General features: G+C 43.1%; 1 protein-coding gene across 1 annotated transcript in view; it reads left to right on the top strand.

Annotated features, from left to right (window-relative positions):
- Positions 1-19,492, top strand: part of THADA (THADA armadillo repeat containing) — a 649,870-nt gene that overhangs the window by 506,370 nt on the left and 124,008 nt on the right. Inside the window, 1 exon segment of the mRNA XM_030195792.1 lies at positions 1,125-1,222. Coding sequence (XP_030051652.1) covers positions 1,125-1,222 — 98 coding nt within the window.

Below are 19,492 nucleotides of genomic sequence, written 5' to 3'. Positions count from 1 at the left end.
AACTCAGCAAAACCAAAGATCGTATTGGACACTATATAACCCTCCCTATCTTCGACCCCCTTATGTGCCTGAAACATACCTACCTTATTCGACCCTAACATCACATTGTATTTGTTCCTTTACCGGACTTGGCGAACGCTTTACGGTACCATGTAAGCCACATTGAGCCTGCAAATAGATGGGAAAATGTGGGATACAAGTGTAACAAATAAATAAATAAATAAATAAATAACACAGCTTAATAAAAAGGCTCCTAAATAATAATATACTATCCTGACCTCGGAAAGAAGTTTTAATGCATTTTTGAGTAGTTTTCAGAAGTTGTTAGTCCAATAAAAAATTATTACCTTATATTCTTTTTTAACCTTTAAAGTGGATATGCATGGCAACCACACTACTTTTGTCCATGGGGTAATTTTGAAATTGTTAACAGTCAACATTTTTTTCCAGTCTCAGACAGAGACCTCTGTAGTTCTTTCAAAATGATCTTAGACCTCACAGTGACCTTCCTCAGCAATTTCCTTAACCTTGATTACTGACGTTGAAGGGTGGTATCTATCACTTTTTTTCACTTTACAATGAGAGGCCTGATGGTACCCAAGGGAAATTCAAATACACTGAAATTTTCTTGAAGCCCTCCCCAAACTGTACCTTTGAATAACTTTTTTTCCACAGCTTTTTTTGTTTTCAGCATGTGTAGACCTCTATTTCAAATTCATGTCATACTACAGAAACATCCAGAAGTATTCGTGATCAGCTCCTCTACTGCTGTTGGATACAGATGGGCGCTATTTAACGTATTTTGGGCCTTTAAGGCAGTTTTTGAAACCAGAGCTAATTTGGGATTGCTATCTGTGGAGACATTTGCAGTCAAATTTTTTTGGTTTCTTATTCTTAATAGGTTTTCAGTTCTATATTTGTTCTTTCATGTTGAAAGTGTATAAATTATGTTATACAGATCAGTGAAACAAGCTCTTACTGTAATGCATTTTGAACTGTATTATTAGACAGCATAATATGAAAAATGTATATCGTTGTGAAGACTTAAGTCACGATACATTTTTTTTCTGATTCTGGTTTATGAAGCACTTACCATATTTTCTGTCAACAATTTTTATTTTCAGGCCAAACCCTTGCTTGGTGACTAGAGCCACTTACCTTGATGTCCTGGTTGTACTGAGCAGTTATCTTGGAAAATACAAAGAAGGCAGCACACCTAATGGTAATTTGTTCCACGGTGCTCATCAACCTATATCACCTGCTGAACCAAGCTAGCAGTCACTGAGGGGGTGTTAACTAAGCCGCACTAAAGTATTGCATTTTACTGCTACTTAATTTACTGTGGGAGTCATTAACCTGTGGTAACTCAGTAATGCTGGTTAGAAATTCCTGTGGTAAAGGAAGCTATGTATTATTTTTCTCCTTGAGAGGATTGGACTACATGTGCGACTCAAAGCCTTTTTGAAGACCTTTTTAAAAGGACCAGAGTTAACACCATTGATGCATAGGTACTTACCCCCTGAAGGCACCCCTACGCCCCACAAAACAACCTCCCTCCCTGTAGAACCCCTTCCCCCCCTGAACCTTCTGGAAGGGTTCTTGATTTCTAGTGCATGGTGCAGGAGAGATTCCCAGTAACTTTTGCCCTGTTTGGTTCTGTGTTCAAAATGGTGCTTGGTGACCCCTAGCTGTAGTCTCACGGTACTACTGCTTAGGGGTTACACTATCATATAAGGGTAGCTTGACCCCTAGTGGTAGTACTGTGAGATTACCTGGTGCCAGATGGGACAGGAGGAGCAGGGGTTTGAACCAGTTAAAACACCTTCAGGATGGGGGTTGACTTTGGGAGGGGGGTGTCTTCGTGGGTGGTGGGAGAGTGTTCATGTCATTTTGCTGGTGGGGAGGGCAGGCACATTAATATTTTAAATTCTGGACCCTTCAGATTCTTAAGGAACATTGGGCCATGCATTGTTCCTGAAGTGCATAAGTAACATCAGCATGAAAGCAGGCATTATTTTTCCCACGAATAACACAGCTTGCAATGTTCAACACAAGCTGCATAATTTAATTGACATAATAATGAGATGCTTTGCTTGAATTTGCATTCTCTCCATCTTCTTACTAGCAGGCTTATTTTCGAAAGAGAAGGGCGCCTATCTTTCGACACAAATCGCAAGATGGGCATCCTTCTCACAGGGTCGCCCAAATCGGCATAATCGAAAGTCAATTTTGGGCATCCTCAACTGCTTTCTGTTGCGGGGATAACCAAAGTTCACAGGGGCGTGTCGGAGGCGTAGTGAAGGCGGGACTGGGGCGTGCCGAACACATGGGTGTCCTCGACCGATTATGGAAAAAAGGGCATCCCTGACGACTTTACCTGGTCCTTTTTTTCTTATGACCAAGCCACAAAAATGTGCCCTAAATGACCTGATGACCTCCCCTTACTCCCCAGTGGTCACTAACCCCCTCCCATCCTCAAAATTTTTTTTTAAAATATTTTTCCAGCCTCTATGCCAGCCTCAAATATCATGCCCAGCTCCATGACAGCAGTATGCAGGTCCCTGGAGCAGTTTTAGCGGGTGCAGTGCACTTCAGGCAGGCGGACCCAGGACCATCCCCCCCTACCTGTTACACTTGTAGTGGTAAATGTGAGCCCTTCAAAACCCACCAGAAACCCACTGTAGCCACGTGTAGGTGCCCCCCTTCACCCATAAGGGCTATGGTAGTGATGTAAAGTTGTGGGGGGGGGGGGGGGTTGGGGGGCTCAGCACAGAAGGTAAGGGAGCTATGCATCTGGGAGCAATTTCTGAAGTCCATTGCAGTGCCCCTAGGGTGCCCGGTTGGTGTCTTGTCATGTGAGGGGGACCAGTGCACTACGAATGCTGGCTCCTTCCACAATCAAATGGCTTGGATTTGGTCGTTTCTGAGATGGGCGTCCTCAGTTTCCATTATCACCAAAAATCAGGGACGACCATCTCTAAGGTCGACCTAAATTTCACGATTTGGGCATCTCCGACCGTATTATCAAAACGAAAGATGGACGCCCATCTTGTTTCAATAATACGTGTTTCCTCTCCCTTCTCCGGGACGTCCTGCGAAGACGTCCTCAGGAAAACTTGGGCACCCCTTTCGATTATGCCCCTCCATGTAACACATGTTAAATAACACATGATCTTGCCATTTAGAGCATGTTAACAGGCAAATAGATTGTGCTGTTTCCTGTTAGTAACTAATACCCGAGTGTCAAGAGGCGTATTTTAATGGTATCAAAGTTTTTCATTTTATTTTGTGCTGTTTAAAATCAAGTTGAAATTTATTTCTCTGAGAATAACATGTTGAAAATATCACTACTGTAAATGTAGCTACCATCATAAACATGAAAATTATGTATAAGGGCTTTAGCACGTTGGCTATCCTAGTATAAACTTCTAGCTCTATAATTCTGAGCTGGGCATTGGCAGGGGCCAGAATCAGTTTTGTATTTTCAGTCTTTCTAGCAGAGTAGTACTAATTCATTCCTGTAAAGTGTTTAAAAAGTTATTTTTCATACTAAAGCAAGGTGGTTTTTATTTACCAGAAATTGAGCACATTCTTAGATATTCTATTTATAGCAGAACTTTGGTACATTTAACCATCTCTCTGACCTCAAGTGCACCTTTCATATATTAGTCACCTTACTTTCTAACTCTTCTTACTCTCTTACCGATTTATTATTAGGATTTATTTACCGCCTTTTGAGGGAATTCACTCAAGGCGGTGTACCATAAGACTACTACTACTACTACTATTTAGCATTTCTATAGCGCTACAAGGCGTACGCAGCGCTGCACAAACATAGAAGAAAGACAGTCCCTGCTCAAAGAGCTTACAATCTAATAGACAAAATAAAATAAAGTAAGCAAATCAAATCAATTAATGTGAACGGGAAGGAAGAGAGGTAGGTGGAGGCGAGTGGTTACGAGTCAAAAGCAATGTTAAAGAGGTGGGCTTTCAGTCTAGATTTAAAGGTGGCCAAGGATGGGGCAAGACGTAGGGGCTCAGGAAGTTTATTCCAGGCGTAGGGTGCAGCGAGACGGAAGGCGCGAAGTCTGGAGTTGGCAGTAGCTGAGAAGAGAACAGATAAGAAGGATTTATTCATGGAGCGGAGTGTTGGGAAGGACGAGTGTGGAGAGATACTGGGGAGCAGCAGAGTGAGTACATTTATAGGTTAGTAGAAGAAGTTCAAACATGAGCAATAGGCAATTACAGCAGTAAAATATTCAAATAACAATACAAAGTATATTCCATATATGTTCCATCTTTGCTTATACCCTTCACTGTCAATTAAAATGTTCTATTATTTATGGTATTGACATTGTAAGTAGTATGCTATGCCATACTTTGTATTGTTATTTGAATATTTTTACTGCTGTAATTGTCTATTGCTCATGTTTGATTTATTCTTAGTATACACACAGCCTTGAGTGAATTCCCTCAAAAAAGCGGTAAATAAATCCTAACAAATAAAAATAAATAAAATAAATATTAAGCTAGATTTCAATTCTAACAAGTGTGAATCAAAGGTTCTATGCGATACGTGTAAGAAACTGCTGTAGGTTTCATATTTTGCTTAGAAGTAACACTCATTCAGATCTGTATAGTGACACAGTTTAACATGCAGATATGCTTCTGTCTACAGGTTGGGCTGTTGGGTTTTGTAAGGTTGTTCCTCTAAGAAAAGGAGGGACTAAAAGTTGGAATAGAGCAAATCATAATGATATGGAGATCTAAGGACATGCTGCATATGAGTTCCTGGTTACAAACTGTAATTGATCTTCATCAGCATAAGCTGGTGTGCAATGGTCCTGGAACTGGTTAAAATCAGGCCACTTCTAATTGATTAGGCCTGACAAGAACAGCTATGGTTGCAAAGATTGATAGAGTGTTCCTCTGTTTTACCCAGGCTCCTTCAGGCCATCTTGTAAGTTATTGCTCAGTAAACACGACATTCAGAATTCAGTAGGTTCTGTATAAGAACTGGTCAAGCAGATGGTATAAAATGCTGGGAAATAAAGCCCTTTCTTATATTTATTTACCTTTTACTGGTTTGTAAAGCTTGCTTACCTTCAGATTCAGTTTGGGGAGGGGAGGCAGGATTTAATTTATGTTTAGAAATTGTTCACTTTCAGGCATATTTTCAAAGCACTTAGCCTTCCAAAGTTCCATAGAAACCTATGGAACTTTGGAAGGCTAAGTGGTTTGAAAATATGCCTATTTGGCATGCTGACATCCTTTGCACTCAAAGGGAACATTTCAAAGCAGCAGATCATCCTCTCAAAGGTTTGCTTAAACGTTTGCGATGTAGGTACCCGAGGCTGGAGTCAGTATTAAAAACTGAAATTGAGTTAAAGTAAGAGAAATATGTGCCCAGTCCATGCAACATAGGAAGAACAATTTGGTGATACGGTCTTGTTTAACTTTGAACATGCCTTGCTATTGGTTAGTGCATTCTGATGTTAATAATGTCCTTAAGGATGTGACATGAGTGCGTGATATTGTTTTGACAATTCACAATGCTTGATTCTTCTCTACTGTTCAGTAACATTCTTTGCGACTTAAGTTTACATGGAAAGTGAAATGCTAGCCAATACAAGCTCTCCCACACGTTAGCTCAGATTCGGAGAATGACAAAAAATCCTTTGTTGTACACCAGTGAACTATTTTTAAACATAACCGTGCCTGTTTACCGCTTGGTTCTTGATTGACAGTCTGCTTTATGATTTCATTTAGATTTTGTTGCTTTAATGGTCTTACAGGTTCCTGCTCCTAAATATCTATGAAGTGAGGCCAAATAACGAAAATACTGTAGCATGCCCATGCTTCCTTTTGATTATTTAGCCCAAATATATTAAACGAATTCCACCTAAACCACTTGAGAAAAACAGCTCTGCTCTTTTTTTGTCGTAAATGATCTAACCCTTAAATACAGATTTATTAAATGTAGCGCATAGTCTATTTCTTTCTTTTTAAGGGATTTAATGCACATTGAAGACGTACTTTAAACGTATCTTGCCCTTGACCTCCTATTTAGTCAGTTAGCAGGAAATGAATCTGACCTTGGTCACTTAACCAGATCTGCCCAAGAACATTAGCTCTTTGTTTTGGAAATATCAGTCCTTTTCATTAAATAATTTTACAAGTAATATTTGATTACTTCTAGCCAGTTTTTCCTAATATGCTTAAGTGCTGGCATAGGTGTTGAGTCACTCATTCTGAATATTTCAAATTAAGGCTTTCTTAGTAGCTTCATTCAGATTTAACTAATTGCTTTAATCTAATTTTACAGTTTTCCTCTGATTAATTTTTAATCTACAGGTTGGTGTTTTGTTTGTGGGGATTTGGCATTGCAGTTTTTTCCTGTTCCTTTGGGCCTCCAGCATATTGAAGCCAGCCTCTGTTGCGCTACAGGGGCTATCAGTTTTCATTCACAATTACCTGGGGATTTTTTTTACATTATTTTTGTGTCCTCTTTTCAATACATCCATTTCTGCAACTGGAGGCCGTATCTTGTTAAGGATGTAAAAAGAATTGAAGCAGTGCAAAGAAAAGCTACGAGAATGGTATGGGATTTGCGTTACAAGACGTATGAGGAGAGACTTGTTGACCTGAACATGTACCCTGGAGGAAAGGAGAAGCAGGGGTGATGATACAGACGTTCAAATATTTGAAAGGTATTAATCTGCAAACGAACCTTTTCGGAGATGCGAAGGCGTAGAACGAGAGGACATGAAATGAGATTGAAGGGGGGCAGACTCAGGAAGTATTTTTTCACGGAGAGAGTGGTGGATGCTTGGAATGCCTTCCCGCGGGAGGTGGTGGAAACGAAAACGGTAACGGAATTCAAACATGCTGGGATAAAAATAAAGGAATCCTGCTCAGAAGGAATGGATCCTAAAGAGCTTAGACGAGATTGGGTGGCAAAGCCGGTGGGGGAAGAGACGGAGATGGTGCTGGGCAGACTTATACGGTCTGTGCCAGAGCTGGTGGTGGGAGGCGGGGACTGGTGGCTTGGAGACTGAGATGGTGCTGGGCAGACTTACACGGTCTGTGCCAGAGCCGGTGGGGGAGGTGGGACTGGTGGCTTGGAGGGGATGGGGATAGTGCTGGGCAGACTTATACGGTCTGTGCCAGAACCGGTGGTGGGAGGTGGGGCTGGTGGTTGGGAGGCGGGGATAGTGCTGGGCAGACTTATACGGTCTGTGCCCTGAAAAGGACAGGTACAAATCAAGGTAAGGTATACACAAAAAGTAGCACATGTGAGTTTATCTTGTTGGGCAGACTGGATGGACCATGCAGGTCTTTTTCTGTCGTCATCTACTATGTTACTATGTTTCTGCAACTTCTTGATAGCATCCAGAGCCAAACTAAGGTGGACCTCGCATCTGGCCTTTAAGAGGTGAATATCCAAAAGGTTTACTTAGTTAGCATAAAAGATAGAATTCAAAGACTAGAGTGAGCCACGGTCAAAAAACAGGTGAATCCATAAGGATGGTGAATAGGAGTTACGTGTTTATTTATTTGGATTTTGCACACCTTTTCAGTAGTAGCTCAAGGTGAGTTACATTCAGGTACTCTGGATATTCTCTGTCCCAGGAGGGCTCACAATCTAAGTTTGTACCCGAGGCAATGGAGGATTAAGTGACTTGCCCAGTCACAAGGAGCAGCAGTGGGATTTGAAACGGCCACCTCTGGATTACAAGACTGGTGCTCTAACCACTAGGCCACTCCTCCAACATTTAAATGTTGCCCTCATTTGAATGTGAGCAGATCATCAGGGCGGTCTTAGCAATTTGTGCAGACCAGTTCGGTGGGGCCCCACGCCCCCCACCCCTTGTTGACAAGATGTGTTTAAAAATTTTTATTTCAAATAAAGACAAATTAAGCAAAACTTGTATGGAAAAACTAATTCAAATAAGCACAGTGCTATCATTGGAAACCTTTGAGTTTAAAAAGCAAAACCAGTGCATGTAAGGACTGGATAAATGAATTAAAACAAATGCCCTTAATATGTAATACTTGGTAGCAGTAATGAAACAGTGATTGAACATTCACATAGCAAGCAGTCTGGGCCAACAGATTTATTTTCCATTGAACATAATTAACTTTGCATGAACTTGGCTGTTAATAGAGTGCTGAACTGGACAATGTTGGCACATTTAGACTGACTCAGGACAGTTCTGCATGAAGGAAACCCTTCCCTCATTATTCAATACCTTCTCTGTGAAATAGTAGTAATAAAAAAAGACTAGTGCATTTTTGTAATATACCACTGCATTGCACAAAGCAAAAGGAGCAAGTTTCCACATGCCATTTTTTTCTTTTGATGTAGGCACAGGGAAAAAAATATTTTAAATGCTCCCAGGTTTGAACCTAATTCATGTTTAGTGTGGGATATAAATGCCATAAATAAGTAAGTAGATAGATAGAAACTCTGAATGTTGAGCACTTGATTCTCATCATATGATGTCTGTTTAGAGGCCCTTTACCAGGAGAAAAAAAATTCTGCACAAATATAACAGTACTGGGGTGTCCCTTTAACCAGCCCCTCCAAATGACGCACTGATTATGATTTATGACAAAGTACTACTCTGCCTATAAAAAGTTATTCTGTCATTATACTTCCTCTCTGAACAATTTGTATGCACAAGCAGGCATGCTTGAAAATCTGAGCTTAAAATCTGAGATTCCACCAACAGTAAAGAAAGACAATGTGGATGCAGCAGCTCGTAGATTTGCTTGCTTGTTTTGAGTGCACAGCGATCCGACTGCGTGAGGAACGGGGAAATAGATAAGACACTTTTTTTGTTGTTTATTTGTTTTTTACAGTACATTACCCTCCCCTCCTGACCTCCTCTCCACTCCCCCAAGCCGCAGGGTACCCTCCCGGCACATACCTCAAGCCATCCTGGTGGTGTAGTGGATTCTTCAGTCTTTCCTACCCTCTGCCGCTGACCTCTTTCTGCGCATCTTCTTTAAAATGGCTGCCGAGACTTCCAATGGCAGCCTCGCATGCTTATCTCTGATCATAGGGGCGGTAAAGTCCCATGCTGTTCCAGCGCTGTTTTTAGATCACTGTTTGGAACGGCGCAGGACTTTCAATCATCTGGGCATGAGTGAGGCAGAAGTGGTAAACGTGAATCAATTGTTTATTGTCTCAAAATCTAGACTAGGGAACACTCAATGAAGTTGCATGGTAATACTTTTAAAATGAATGGGAGAAAATATTTTTTCCACTCAATGAATAGTTAAGCTCCGGAACTCCTTGCTATAGAGGATGTGGTAACAGCATTTAGCGTATCTGGGTTTGGAGTGGAGGAGTAGCCTAATAGTGCAGTGGGCTGAGAACCTGGGGAAGTGGGTTTAATTCTCACTGCAGCTCCTTGTGACCAGTAATATTAAATCATATAAAATCATCTACAAGTGAACCGTGGAAAACAGCTCACCATGTACGTGTATGGATCCAGTGCAAATATCGCAAACCGTTCCTACTACTATCTACTTATCATTTCTATAGCGCTACTAGACGTACGCAGCGCTGTACACTTGAACATGAAGAGACAGTCCCTGCTCGACAGAGCTTACAATCTAATTAGGACAGACAAACAGGACAACTAAGGGATAAGGACAAAGAGTAGCAAGATTCCGGAATCCCAAAGAGTAGCAAGATTCTGTGCAGAATCCCAAAGAGTAGCAAGATTACGGAATCCCAAACACTACTACTACTGATCATTTCTATAGCGCTACTAGACATACACAGCGCTGTACACTTTGAACATGAAGAGACGTCCCTGCTCGACAGAGCTTACAATCTAATTAGGACAGACAAACAGGACAAATAAGGGACAAGGACAAAGAGTAGCAAGATTCCGGAATCCCAAAGAGTAGCAAGATTCTGTGCAGAATCCCAAAGAGTAGCAAGGTTCCGGAATCCCAAAGAGTAGCAAGATTCCGGAATCCCAAACACCACTACTACTGATCATTTCTAAAGCGCTACTAGACATATGCAGCGCTGTACACTTGAACATGAAGAGACAGTCCCTGCTCGACAGAGCTTACAATCTAATTATGACAGTCAAACAGGACAAACAAGAGATAAGGGACTATTAAAGTGAGGATGATAAAATAAGGGTTCTGAACAAGTGAACAAGGGTTAAGAGGAAGAGAGCCTTTTTCAAATGAAGGAGAGCTCTGGAATGAGGGGGCATACGACAAAGTTAAGAGGGAATAGGCTTAGGAGTAACCTAAGGAAGTATTATTTCACAGAAAGGGTGGTGGAGGCGTGGAATGGCCTCCCGGTGGAGGTGGTGGAGTCGAAGACTGTTCCCAGAACTTAAATTTTAATTCTTGCCTGTTGAAACAAGAACTGAAACTATGGCCACCTCCATAAAGAAAGGGCACAGGAGCATCTAGGCTTGGAAATTAAAGTAAAAGTAGCTGAGGCCCAAGGCAACTTTTGGAGTCCTCCACCACCAAAAAGCAGTCACCACAACCCGTAATTCTTAGATGGGCATTGATGCTTAACTGTTCTTTCTCCCCTGTCTAATGTAATTGTATTTGATTCATCTGTGCATTGTAAGCCACTTTCTGAGTCTGCTCTGCCGTGTTGGAAAAAAGTGGGGTATAAATATCATAAATAAATAAAATTATAATCAACTGAAAAAGGTCTAGGACAAGTTCCTGAAGGAAAATTCCTTAATTGGTTCCTGGGATCGGCAGCAATGGAATCTTGTTATTATTTTGATTTCTGCCAGATCCTGGACCTGGATTTGTCCATTGTTGGAAGCAGGATACTGGGCTAGATGGACCATTGGTCTGACCCAGTATTGGCTATTTTTATGTTTTGTATATTCTTATCGGCTCCTGCCCCACGATATTCTAGACGAGGCGGGCGTCTCTTTGACTACCTGCCACTGGGTGTTAAGCCTCTGCATATTCAATGCCAGGCCGTTTCCGGCGGCCAGCATTGAATATCCTTTTTTTGACTACTAACACTTAACCAGTTCACTGATATTTAGCGGCCGAGCAGTTAAGTATAGCTATTAAAGATAGGACTGCTATTTATGCCAGTGATTTAACTGCTAGCCTTATCCGATCTGCTGCTGAATATCCGCACCTAATCAGATAGGTTGCCGAGACACAGCCAGTTAGCGATAGATGCGAACGCCAAATTTTCTCCTGCTGAATATTTGTGGTTAGCCTCAAAATCCTATTTAATAGGTCAGCGGCTGTTTCTGACTAGTTAAATAACGCTGAATGTTCTTAGTTGGTTTACACTAAAAAACAGTATACGTAGGTTATGGAAAAGTTTATCTCAAAAAATATAACAAATTCTACACTTTCCTTGTTTTAGAATGCTACAAAAATCCGTTATCTTGATGCTGAAATTTATAATATGTCGGTGAAAAAAAGCGCCTCACAGAGACTCCCTGGACAACTAATTCTGTCTATTGCGAGCTAAAACGACCCCCCCCCCTCGATCTTAACTTGATTCCTTCTGTTAATCATTGGTCCTGCAACAAAACCCCCAAAATTAATGTTTCAACAGCGAGTGACAAATATACTAGTTCCATTCTTAATGTTACTTCACTGCTTAGTTGGTTACATACATAGTAGATGACGGCCAGAAAAAGAACCTGCCGGTCCAATCCAGTCTTCCCAAGAAGATTAAAATTCCATATGTGCTACTTTTTTATGTTGTACTGTCCCTCTTCAGTGCACAGACCGTATAAGTCTGGCCGCCCTATCCCCGCCTCCCCAACCACCAACCCCGCCTCCCAAACCACCAACCCCGCCTCCCAAAAAATGTTTTTGAACATGTCTTGGAGTTAAAATCCGTAGACCTTGGGAGGTAAACAACTGAAATCTAGCTGCCTTTTGGGGTCCCTCCCAGTTACTTGTGGTCTAGATTGGTCACTGATGGAAAAAGGAACTGCACTTAATGGACCTTGGTCTGTTCCAGTGTGGCAATTCTTATGTTCTTTCATATGTTTGATATTTGCTTTTTATGAATAATATCATAAATATAAACAATCATGTTTTCATTTGAGTGCTATTGTGAGGATAAAGACCAAGCAATGAGGTATATTGTTGACTGAATTATGATGAACAGATACCCAACTGGTATTTTATTAATATTGCTGCTGTTTGTTTCATTTGAGCTGGTAGGTTTCTTTACAGTATTTTTTCAGGACAATTTCATTTTGTGCTTATAATATACAATCCAACTAGAAACGTCTACTTTTATGTTGTGGTGGAAATTGGATGCCCTAGTAGCTAAGGAGAGAGAGAAATCCAGAAATCGGTTATCAGCTAACTTTTTTGTACGTCGCATCTAGCCTGGAAGGCACTCCTATCTGGCTAGACATCATACTGCCTGTTGTAACGGCACAAACATTGTCCTTTAACTATTCTGAGTATCGGATTCCTATTAGACAATGATTCCATTATGTTTAAACAACAGTGTATTGTTTCCTAGGGAAGTGACATAGTGAGCTTTCAGAGTTAATAAAGTTCATCACTCAAATTGCTGCTATGTTATTCCGATGTAAGATTAGAAAAAGAATATTTTTATTGTAATTTGTATACAACTTCTGTAGCAGGAGTCATTTTGCAGAGACCCACTCACCTAGGGATATCAAATTTTAAGTTCAGACTAGTGAGCTAGTGAAAACTGAAGATTTATTCACCCGATTCCATGAGATCTTTGAGGAAGAGGGTCATACAACAAGAATTTGCCCAAGGTAAGAAAAAAAAAAGGCTAAATATGAAGATGGCTGAGATACTGAACTTGGATTGCGATCACAGTTGAGTATGGACTGAGAAAAATCAGCACTGAATAATCTGAATGAAAGTGTTGACATCTCATCAACACTTCTTCTTTGATGCATCCAGGCCAAGAGCCAAGGATTACAGCATTCCTGTGTACCTTCCCAAGCGGTGTTGTCTGGTGGTAAGCTCACCTTACCAAGATGACTCAGCCCCTGACAGTTTGTAAGGATCCAAACTACAGCCACCAGTATGTACTTTTTGGCCACACAGGAGGAAATTTCCTCTCCTTCTGAGAACTGTCCGGTATTGGCCTTTGATAATCTTATTTGTGTCCGTTTTCTGTGGTCTTCATCCCAGTCTTTCTTCTGTGAAAGCTAACAGAAATTTGTGTAAAGTAATTATTATTATTATTATTTATTGCATTTTGTACCCCACATTATCCCACCTTTTTGCAGGCTCAATGTGGCTTACAGAGTGTTGTTATGATGCAGTCATTACATGATCTTAAATAATAAGCTGAAAGTAGATGAATTAGATGCAAAGTGCTAGAAAGGTGTTGTGAGAGGCGTTTTTTAATGCGCCTGAGTGATTGAGGAATGATTTATTAAGGATGTCTTTCGTACTTTTCTTACGATCCCCTTTCTTTTAGTATGAGGCATAGCAGGAAAAGCTGAAAAAATTTCAGCAAACCCATGCCAGGCAGTGTCGCTCCTCTCAGCGTGTCGCGCGCCATCTTGGCCACTCCCCCATTATTATTATTTTTATGTACTTTTTAGCCCCAGATGCAGCCCTTGTGTGGTGAAACAAGGCCTGTGTCGGGCACTTTGGGCATTGTTTGTTTGCATGTTTTTAATACATTTTTATTTACCGTCCATGTGATCCGTTCAGTGTTCATTACCACTCTTGGATCTTGTGGATCGTTGCCCTGCTGTTTTCTTAGAAATGTCAAAAGCAAAGTGGAAAACCTTGTGTACTTATATTCATAGTATGGAAATAGTCCCTGATCTAGAGCTAGTCATAGAAGACGCTGAGTTGGATTTAGTAGCAGTTATGGAAAATGATACACAGAGAACCGTGGCCTGATGTGTATTTGTATTGATCTCAACTGTTTTAGGAAAGACTTTGTGTGAAAGAAATGGAGACGTAGTGCTTTATATAGAAGACTAGCGTTATGCCTGTTAAAACGGGCGAGATTTCCAGCTACCCTCCTTGCCAGGTCGCCGCCGCCTACGTTCCCCCACCCCCCCCCCCGCCCCTGGAGTCGACGGCCAGGGCCCTCTCTTCGCGATTCAACTTACAGCGCCGAAACCGTAGCAGGCAGCATCAGCTGAGCTGCCATTGGCCTTCCTTCTCTGCCTGTGTCCCGCCCCTGGTGTGAGTAATGTTGGCGAGGGCGGGACAGAGGCAGGGCAAGGAAGGCTGACGGCAGCTCAGCCTGATCTGCCTGCTGCGGTTTCGGTGCTGTAAGTTGAATTGCGAAGAGAGGGCCCGGGCTCTGGGTGGACGGGTCCGGGTGGCGGCGGTGATTCTAGTTGGGGGGGGGAGCGGGTTAGCGACCTCAGCGGTTCCCTCCTCACCTTCGCGCCAGTTTCCCTCTCTGTCCCGCCCCCCGTCATCACGTATTGGACACGGGGGCGGGACAGAGAGGGAAAGTCTCTACTGCGCATTTGCGGGTGAGTATGGTCACTCGCAATTTATATGTTTGATAATTATTAAAGCAACACCATTTCAGGTCTTAAAAGGTTACAGAGGAAGTACAGTGGATTAGTCTGGAAAGAGGGAATGGAATATCTATTTATTTGTATTGGTATGCTATACAGACCTGCTTTTCGGAGATGGGAAGGCGGTATAGAATCTTTAGAACGAGAGGACATGAAATGAGATTGAAGGGGGGCAGACTCAGGAAAGATGTCAGGAAGTATTTCTTCACGGAGAGAGTGGTGATCGCTTGGAATGCCCTCCCGCATTCCGCAAGGTGGTGGACATGAAAATGGTAACGGAATTCAAACATGCGTGGGATAGGCATAAAGGAATCCTGTGCAGAAGGAATGGATCCACAGACGCTTAGCTGAAATTGGGTGGCGGGGGGAAGAGGGTTGGTGGTTGAGAGGCTAGGATAGGGGAGGGCAGACTTATACGGGGTCTGTGCCAGAGCCGGTGATGGGAGGCGGGAACTGGTGGTTGGGAGGCGGGAAATACTGCTGGACAGACTTATACGGTCTGTGCCCTGAAAAAGACAGGTACAAAATCAAGGTAAGGTATACACATATGAGTTACGTGGGCAGACTAGATGGACCGTGCAGGTCTTTTTCTGCCGTCATTCCCTATGTTACTATGTTTTACAAGCAGAAAGGTACAGATTTAAGTGAAAACATTCACAAGATTGCTGTGAAAGATGAGATGATATTGCTAGGTGATTTCAGGCTGTCAGATATTTGTTTGGGACTTCCCCAATGAGGTGTAGGAAAGCTGTCCCAGCTGCTGGTAATGGAACCCACACAGGAGGGGGGGGGGGGCAATATCTGGTGCTTGCAAAGGAGGGGGGGTGGGAGAATGTATCTGATGGTGTATGGGTGATCATCTGGGATCCAGTAGTCATTGAATGATGGTGTCCAGTTTAGAGTACAGCTAGTGATGGTTCATTCAAAGATGAAGATCCTAGCCGTTCAGGAAAGCAGAACTTTGTTAAGATATACCTCAGAGAGGCATTGGCTAGTTGGAAAAAATTCAAGGGAAGTAGAAGAGCCACAGGAAAAAACTGAATGGAGATGAATCTTTTTCTTAGAAAAGTACATACAAGTAAGAAGGAAGTGAGGTCACTATAGTTTTTTTTATTGAATTGGATTAAAAAAAAGTAAGAAAAACAAGATTCACACTTCTTAAACTACAAGAGATTAACCCTTAATCTCACCACACTCGCACCTCTACTCACAGAAAATGTACACCACATGCTTCATATAATGCCTCTAATTTCCTGTTTCTCTCCTCCTACTGTCCCATTGTTCTTCCCAATTGATTGATTCCTTATGATTTTGATTTTCTTTTCGTCAACTCTCCCTAATGTAATCCATAACCTGAATTTTTTAACAAATTGTATTTCCACTATTTCATAATATACTGTAAGCCACACTGAGCCCGCAAAAAAGGTGGGAAAATGTGGGATACAAATGCAATAAAATAAATAAAAATCTCAAAAAGAGTTCTGGCAGCTCTGCTGTCTGACCTTTTCAACACTTCTTTAGAATGTGATTTGAACAGCGTACTGCACGTTGAACAGGGGCGTAGCCAGACCACCCGATTCTGGGAGGGCCTAGGCACGAATTGGGGTGGGCACCAAGTGTTCTCCCCCCCAAATAAATCTCAGCTGTGGAAAAATGCTTCTTTTCCACCTTGGCAGCAGGAATGCACTGAAAACTGAGCAGGTGCCGGTGTTGTGTGTGTGAAGAGTAGCGTTTTCGTTTACCATCAGGGGGAATCTTCAGCTGGCGGAGCTTGGATCCCATTCAGTTACCACTAAACATGTGCTACTGTTGGGTGGGCCTGAGCCATAAATGGGTGGGCCCTGGCCCCACCCAAGCCCACCTGTGGCTACGCCACTGCGTTGAATCATGATCAAATAAATAAACACATGAAGGCCCCATTTCGATAGGTGGAAAGTGAGGTGTGCAGGCGGGATGCAGAGCCTTTAGTAGAAATAAGTAGAAGGACACTAATATTTGCCAGCAGGTCCAGCAGAAGCAGCCATTTCAAAGACCTCCACAGAGAAATAAAAGGTTCCAGATCCCACACGATTTGCATTGCTGCAGCCAAGAACATTGGGGTACCTTGCTGCAGTAACGCAAATAGCAGGCCCCACGTCAGGCGTGTCTGTTAAAGAGCTATGGGTAAAACCTGCCTCGTTCTAACCCTTAATCTTCTCCCCACCGTGACAGCAGATGACGCTCCACCATCTGATTTCCAAGCCTGGCTCTTACCGGGCGTCTTCCTTGTGGTAGTAGGGGGCAGGAATGATCCTCAGATGCTCCTGCCCCATTGGCGCCCAAGTTGAAATGGCATTTCTCACCCTCTAAAATTCAGAAAATGCAGCCTGACCGCCTAGTGAGTTTATGAATGCAATTTTTATTTATTATTGATTTTTAATATTTATATCCTGCCTGTCCTTATGCAGCATACATTATACATCAAAAACACATAAAACAAATCTAACAAAACACTTTTCACCCACAGTACAAAAGAGAGCCTAAATCAGAGAGCTACCTAAATAATACTTAGGTTCTTTCTCATTGTTGAGTTAGGCATTATATTTATGGTAACATGTAGAGGATATAAAGCTTTTTCCACATGTAAAACCTTGAAAGGGCTTCTATATATGGTGTCAAAATATCAGTGCTGAAATTTTGGTGCAGATCCAAGATATGCTGTGCAACTAAATTAGTCAATGAGACATCAAGTATGAATTAATAGGCCTTAACAATCAATAATGCACTTAGAGGTCCTTTTACCAAGCTGCGGTAAAAAGGGCCCTGCGGTAGCGGAAGGGGCCATTTTTCCAGCGCACCAGGGCCCTCTTTCCACGCAGCGGGTAAAAAGCCCCTAAAAAAATGGCCATGTGGTAAGATTACTCTTACCACATGGCCATGAGCCCAAAAGCACTTACCGCCACCCATTGAGGAGGTGGTAACCGGGCTGCACCACGGTAACCTTTTTTTTTTGTTGCTCTGGAAATGGCGTGCAGTCGAGGAGAAACTACTGTGTGGCAGCTTTAGTAAAAGGGCCCCTTAATGGGCAATAATTTGGATTTGTGTGCACCTCTGCTATTCTGTAACCCCGTTCACCTAAATCCCATAGTGTGCAACTCAAAAGTGGGCATGGCCAGGAGCATAGGCAGGTCAGACGCATTCCAAAAATTTGCACACAGTTTTATAGAATAGGATCATTTATGTGCAAAATGCCTTCAGTTGGGTGCTGGCATTTACCCCAGGTTTCTGCTGGCATAAATACCAGTACTCAACTTTAGGTGCAAGAATCAGCTCTAGGCGCTATCCTATAAAGAGCGCTCAATTTGGATCACCCTGTACAGGCTAGCACTTGGTGTCCATTTATGAGTTCCATTTATACACTTTCCCCAAAGTGTACATGTACAGAAAGTGTGTGCCTCCGTCTATGCAGTCTGCACGTAGGCGTTCCCAGAAGTGTAGTTTTGACAGAGCAGTGGTGGGGGATTGTGATATGCATGCATATTTTCTAAAACACTCATGTACATGCAGAGAGTTTTCGCACACATGTACAATTTCCTCAGCACAGTCGCCGAGAGACTGAACCGGGCCCAGGGCAGGGCCGCTGCCCCCACCCCACCCGGATTGCTGCCGCAATTGAATACCTTGTTGGCTGGCGGGGATCCCAAGGCCCCACCAGCAGAAGACGTCTTCCTCCAGCTCTGCTCTTCTGCCGATTGCCTGCCCCTGGTGCTGCTTTTTCTTCTCAGGGCATGCTCGGTTTTCAAAACAGAGGTATGTGTGCCTGAGAGGAAAAGCAGCTGCCTCAGTTGGGCAGAAGAGCAGTGCTGGAGGTGCTTCCTCTGGATCCTTCCCAGCCTCCAAGGGGGGCCCGGCCACAGCGCCGGAGTTTTCTCTCTCCTCCTGTCAGGACTCGATCACTCGGTCCCAGCAGGAGCAGGAGAGAGAGAGAGAGAGAGAGACCCCAGCGCTAGGCCCCCCCCCTTGGAGGCCTGTGCCCTGGGAATTTTGCCCCCCCCCCCCCCCCCCCTCTTGGCAGCCCTGTTCCTCAGAACAGGTATAAATTGGTGCTCTACTGAGTCTGGTTCTAGGAGCCTATATATAAAGGCTCATAAGCATCTGTGTTATCCTTATAATATAGATTTAAAATAAGCACCTTTTTAGACTTGTCACATAGGTGTCGTGTTCTAAAATCAAGTTCAATAAGCAACCAAATAGTCAACCAAAAAACAGAGTCGTAAACAGCTGTTGCGGTGAACAAGATTGCTATGAAGCTACAGGACAGCAGGGTCAAAAATATTTTTTATGGAAATGGTTGCTCTCCCAAAAGAGGCAGTGTAAGCAAAAACAGTGCTAGAATCAAAAATAAGCATATACAGGGCAAGAGAATATAAACCAAGCATAGAGCAGTTCACTTCAAATTCAATTCAAATTCAAACATGCATGGATAAACATAAAGGAACCCTATTCTGAGGGAATGGATCCTCAGAAGCTTAGCCGAGATTGGGTAGCAGAGCGGTGGTGGGAGGAGGGGTTGGGAGGCGGGGATAGTGCTGGGCAGATTTATACGGTCTGTGCCAGAGCCGGTGGTTGGGAGGCGGGGATAGTGCTGGGCAGACTTATACGGTCTGTGCCAGAGCCGGTGGAGGGAGGCGGGGATAGTGCTGGGCAGACTTATACGGTCTGTGCCAGAGCCGGTGGAGGGAGGCGGGGATAGTGCTGGGCAGACTTATACGGTCTGTGCCAGAGCTGTTGGTGGGAGGCGGGGGATAGTGCTGGGCAGACTTATACGGTCTGTGCCAGAGCCGGTGGTTGGGAGGCAGGGATAGTGCTGGGCAGACTTATACAGTCTGTGCCAGAGCCGGTGGAGGGAGGTGGGGATAGTGCTGGGCAGACTTATACAGTCTGTGCCAGAGCCGGTGGAGGGAGGCGGGGATAGTGCTGGGCAG

The sequence above is a fragment of the Microcaecilia unicolor genome, chromosome 3, assembly GCF_901765095.1.
Source record: "Microcaecilia unicolor chromosome 3, aMicUni1.1, whole genome shotgun sequence".
NCBI lineage: Eukaryota > Metazoa > Chordata > Amphibia > Gymnophiona > Siphonopidae > Microcaecilia > Microcaecilia unicolor.
This window is presented reverse-complemented; position numbering and strand designations above follow the sequence as displayed.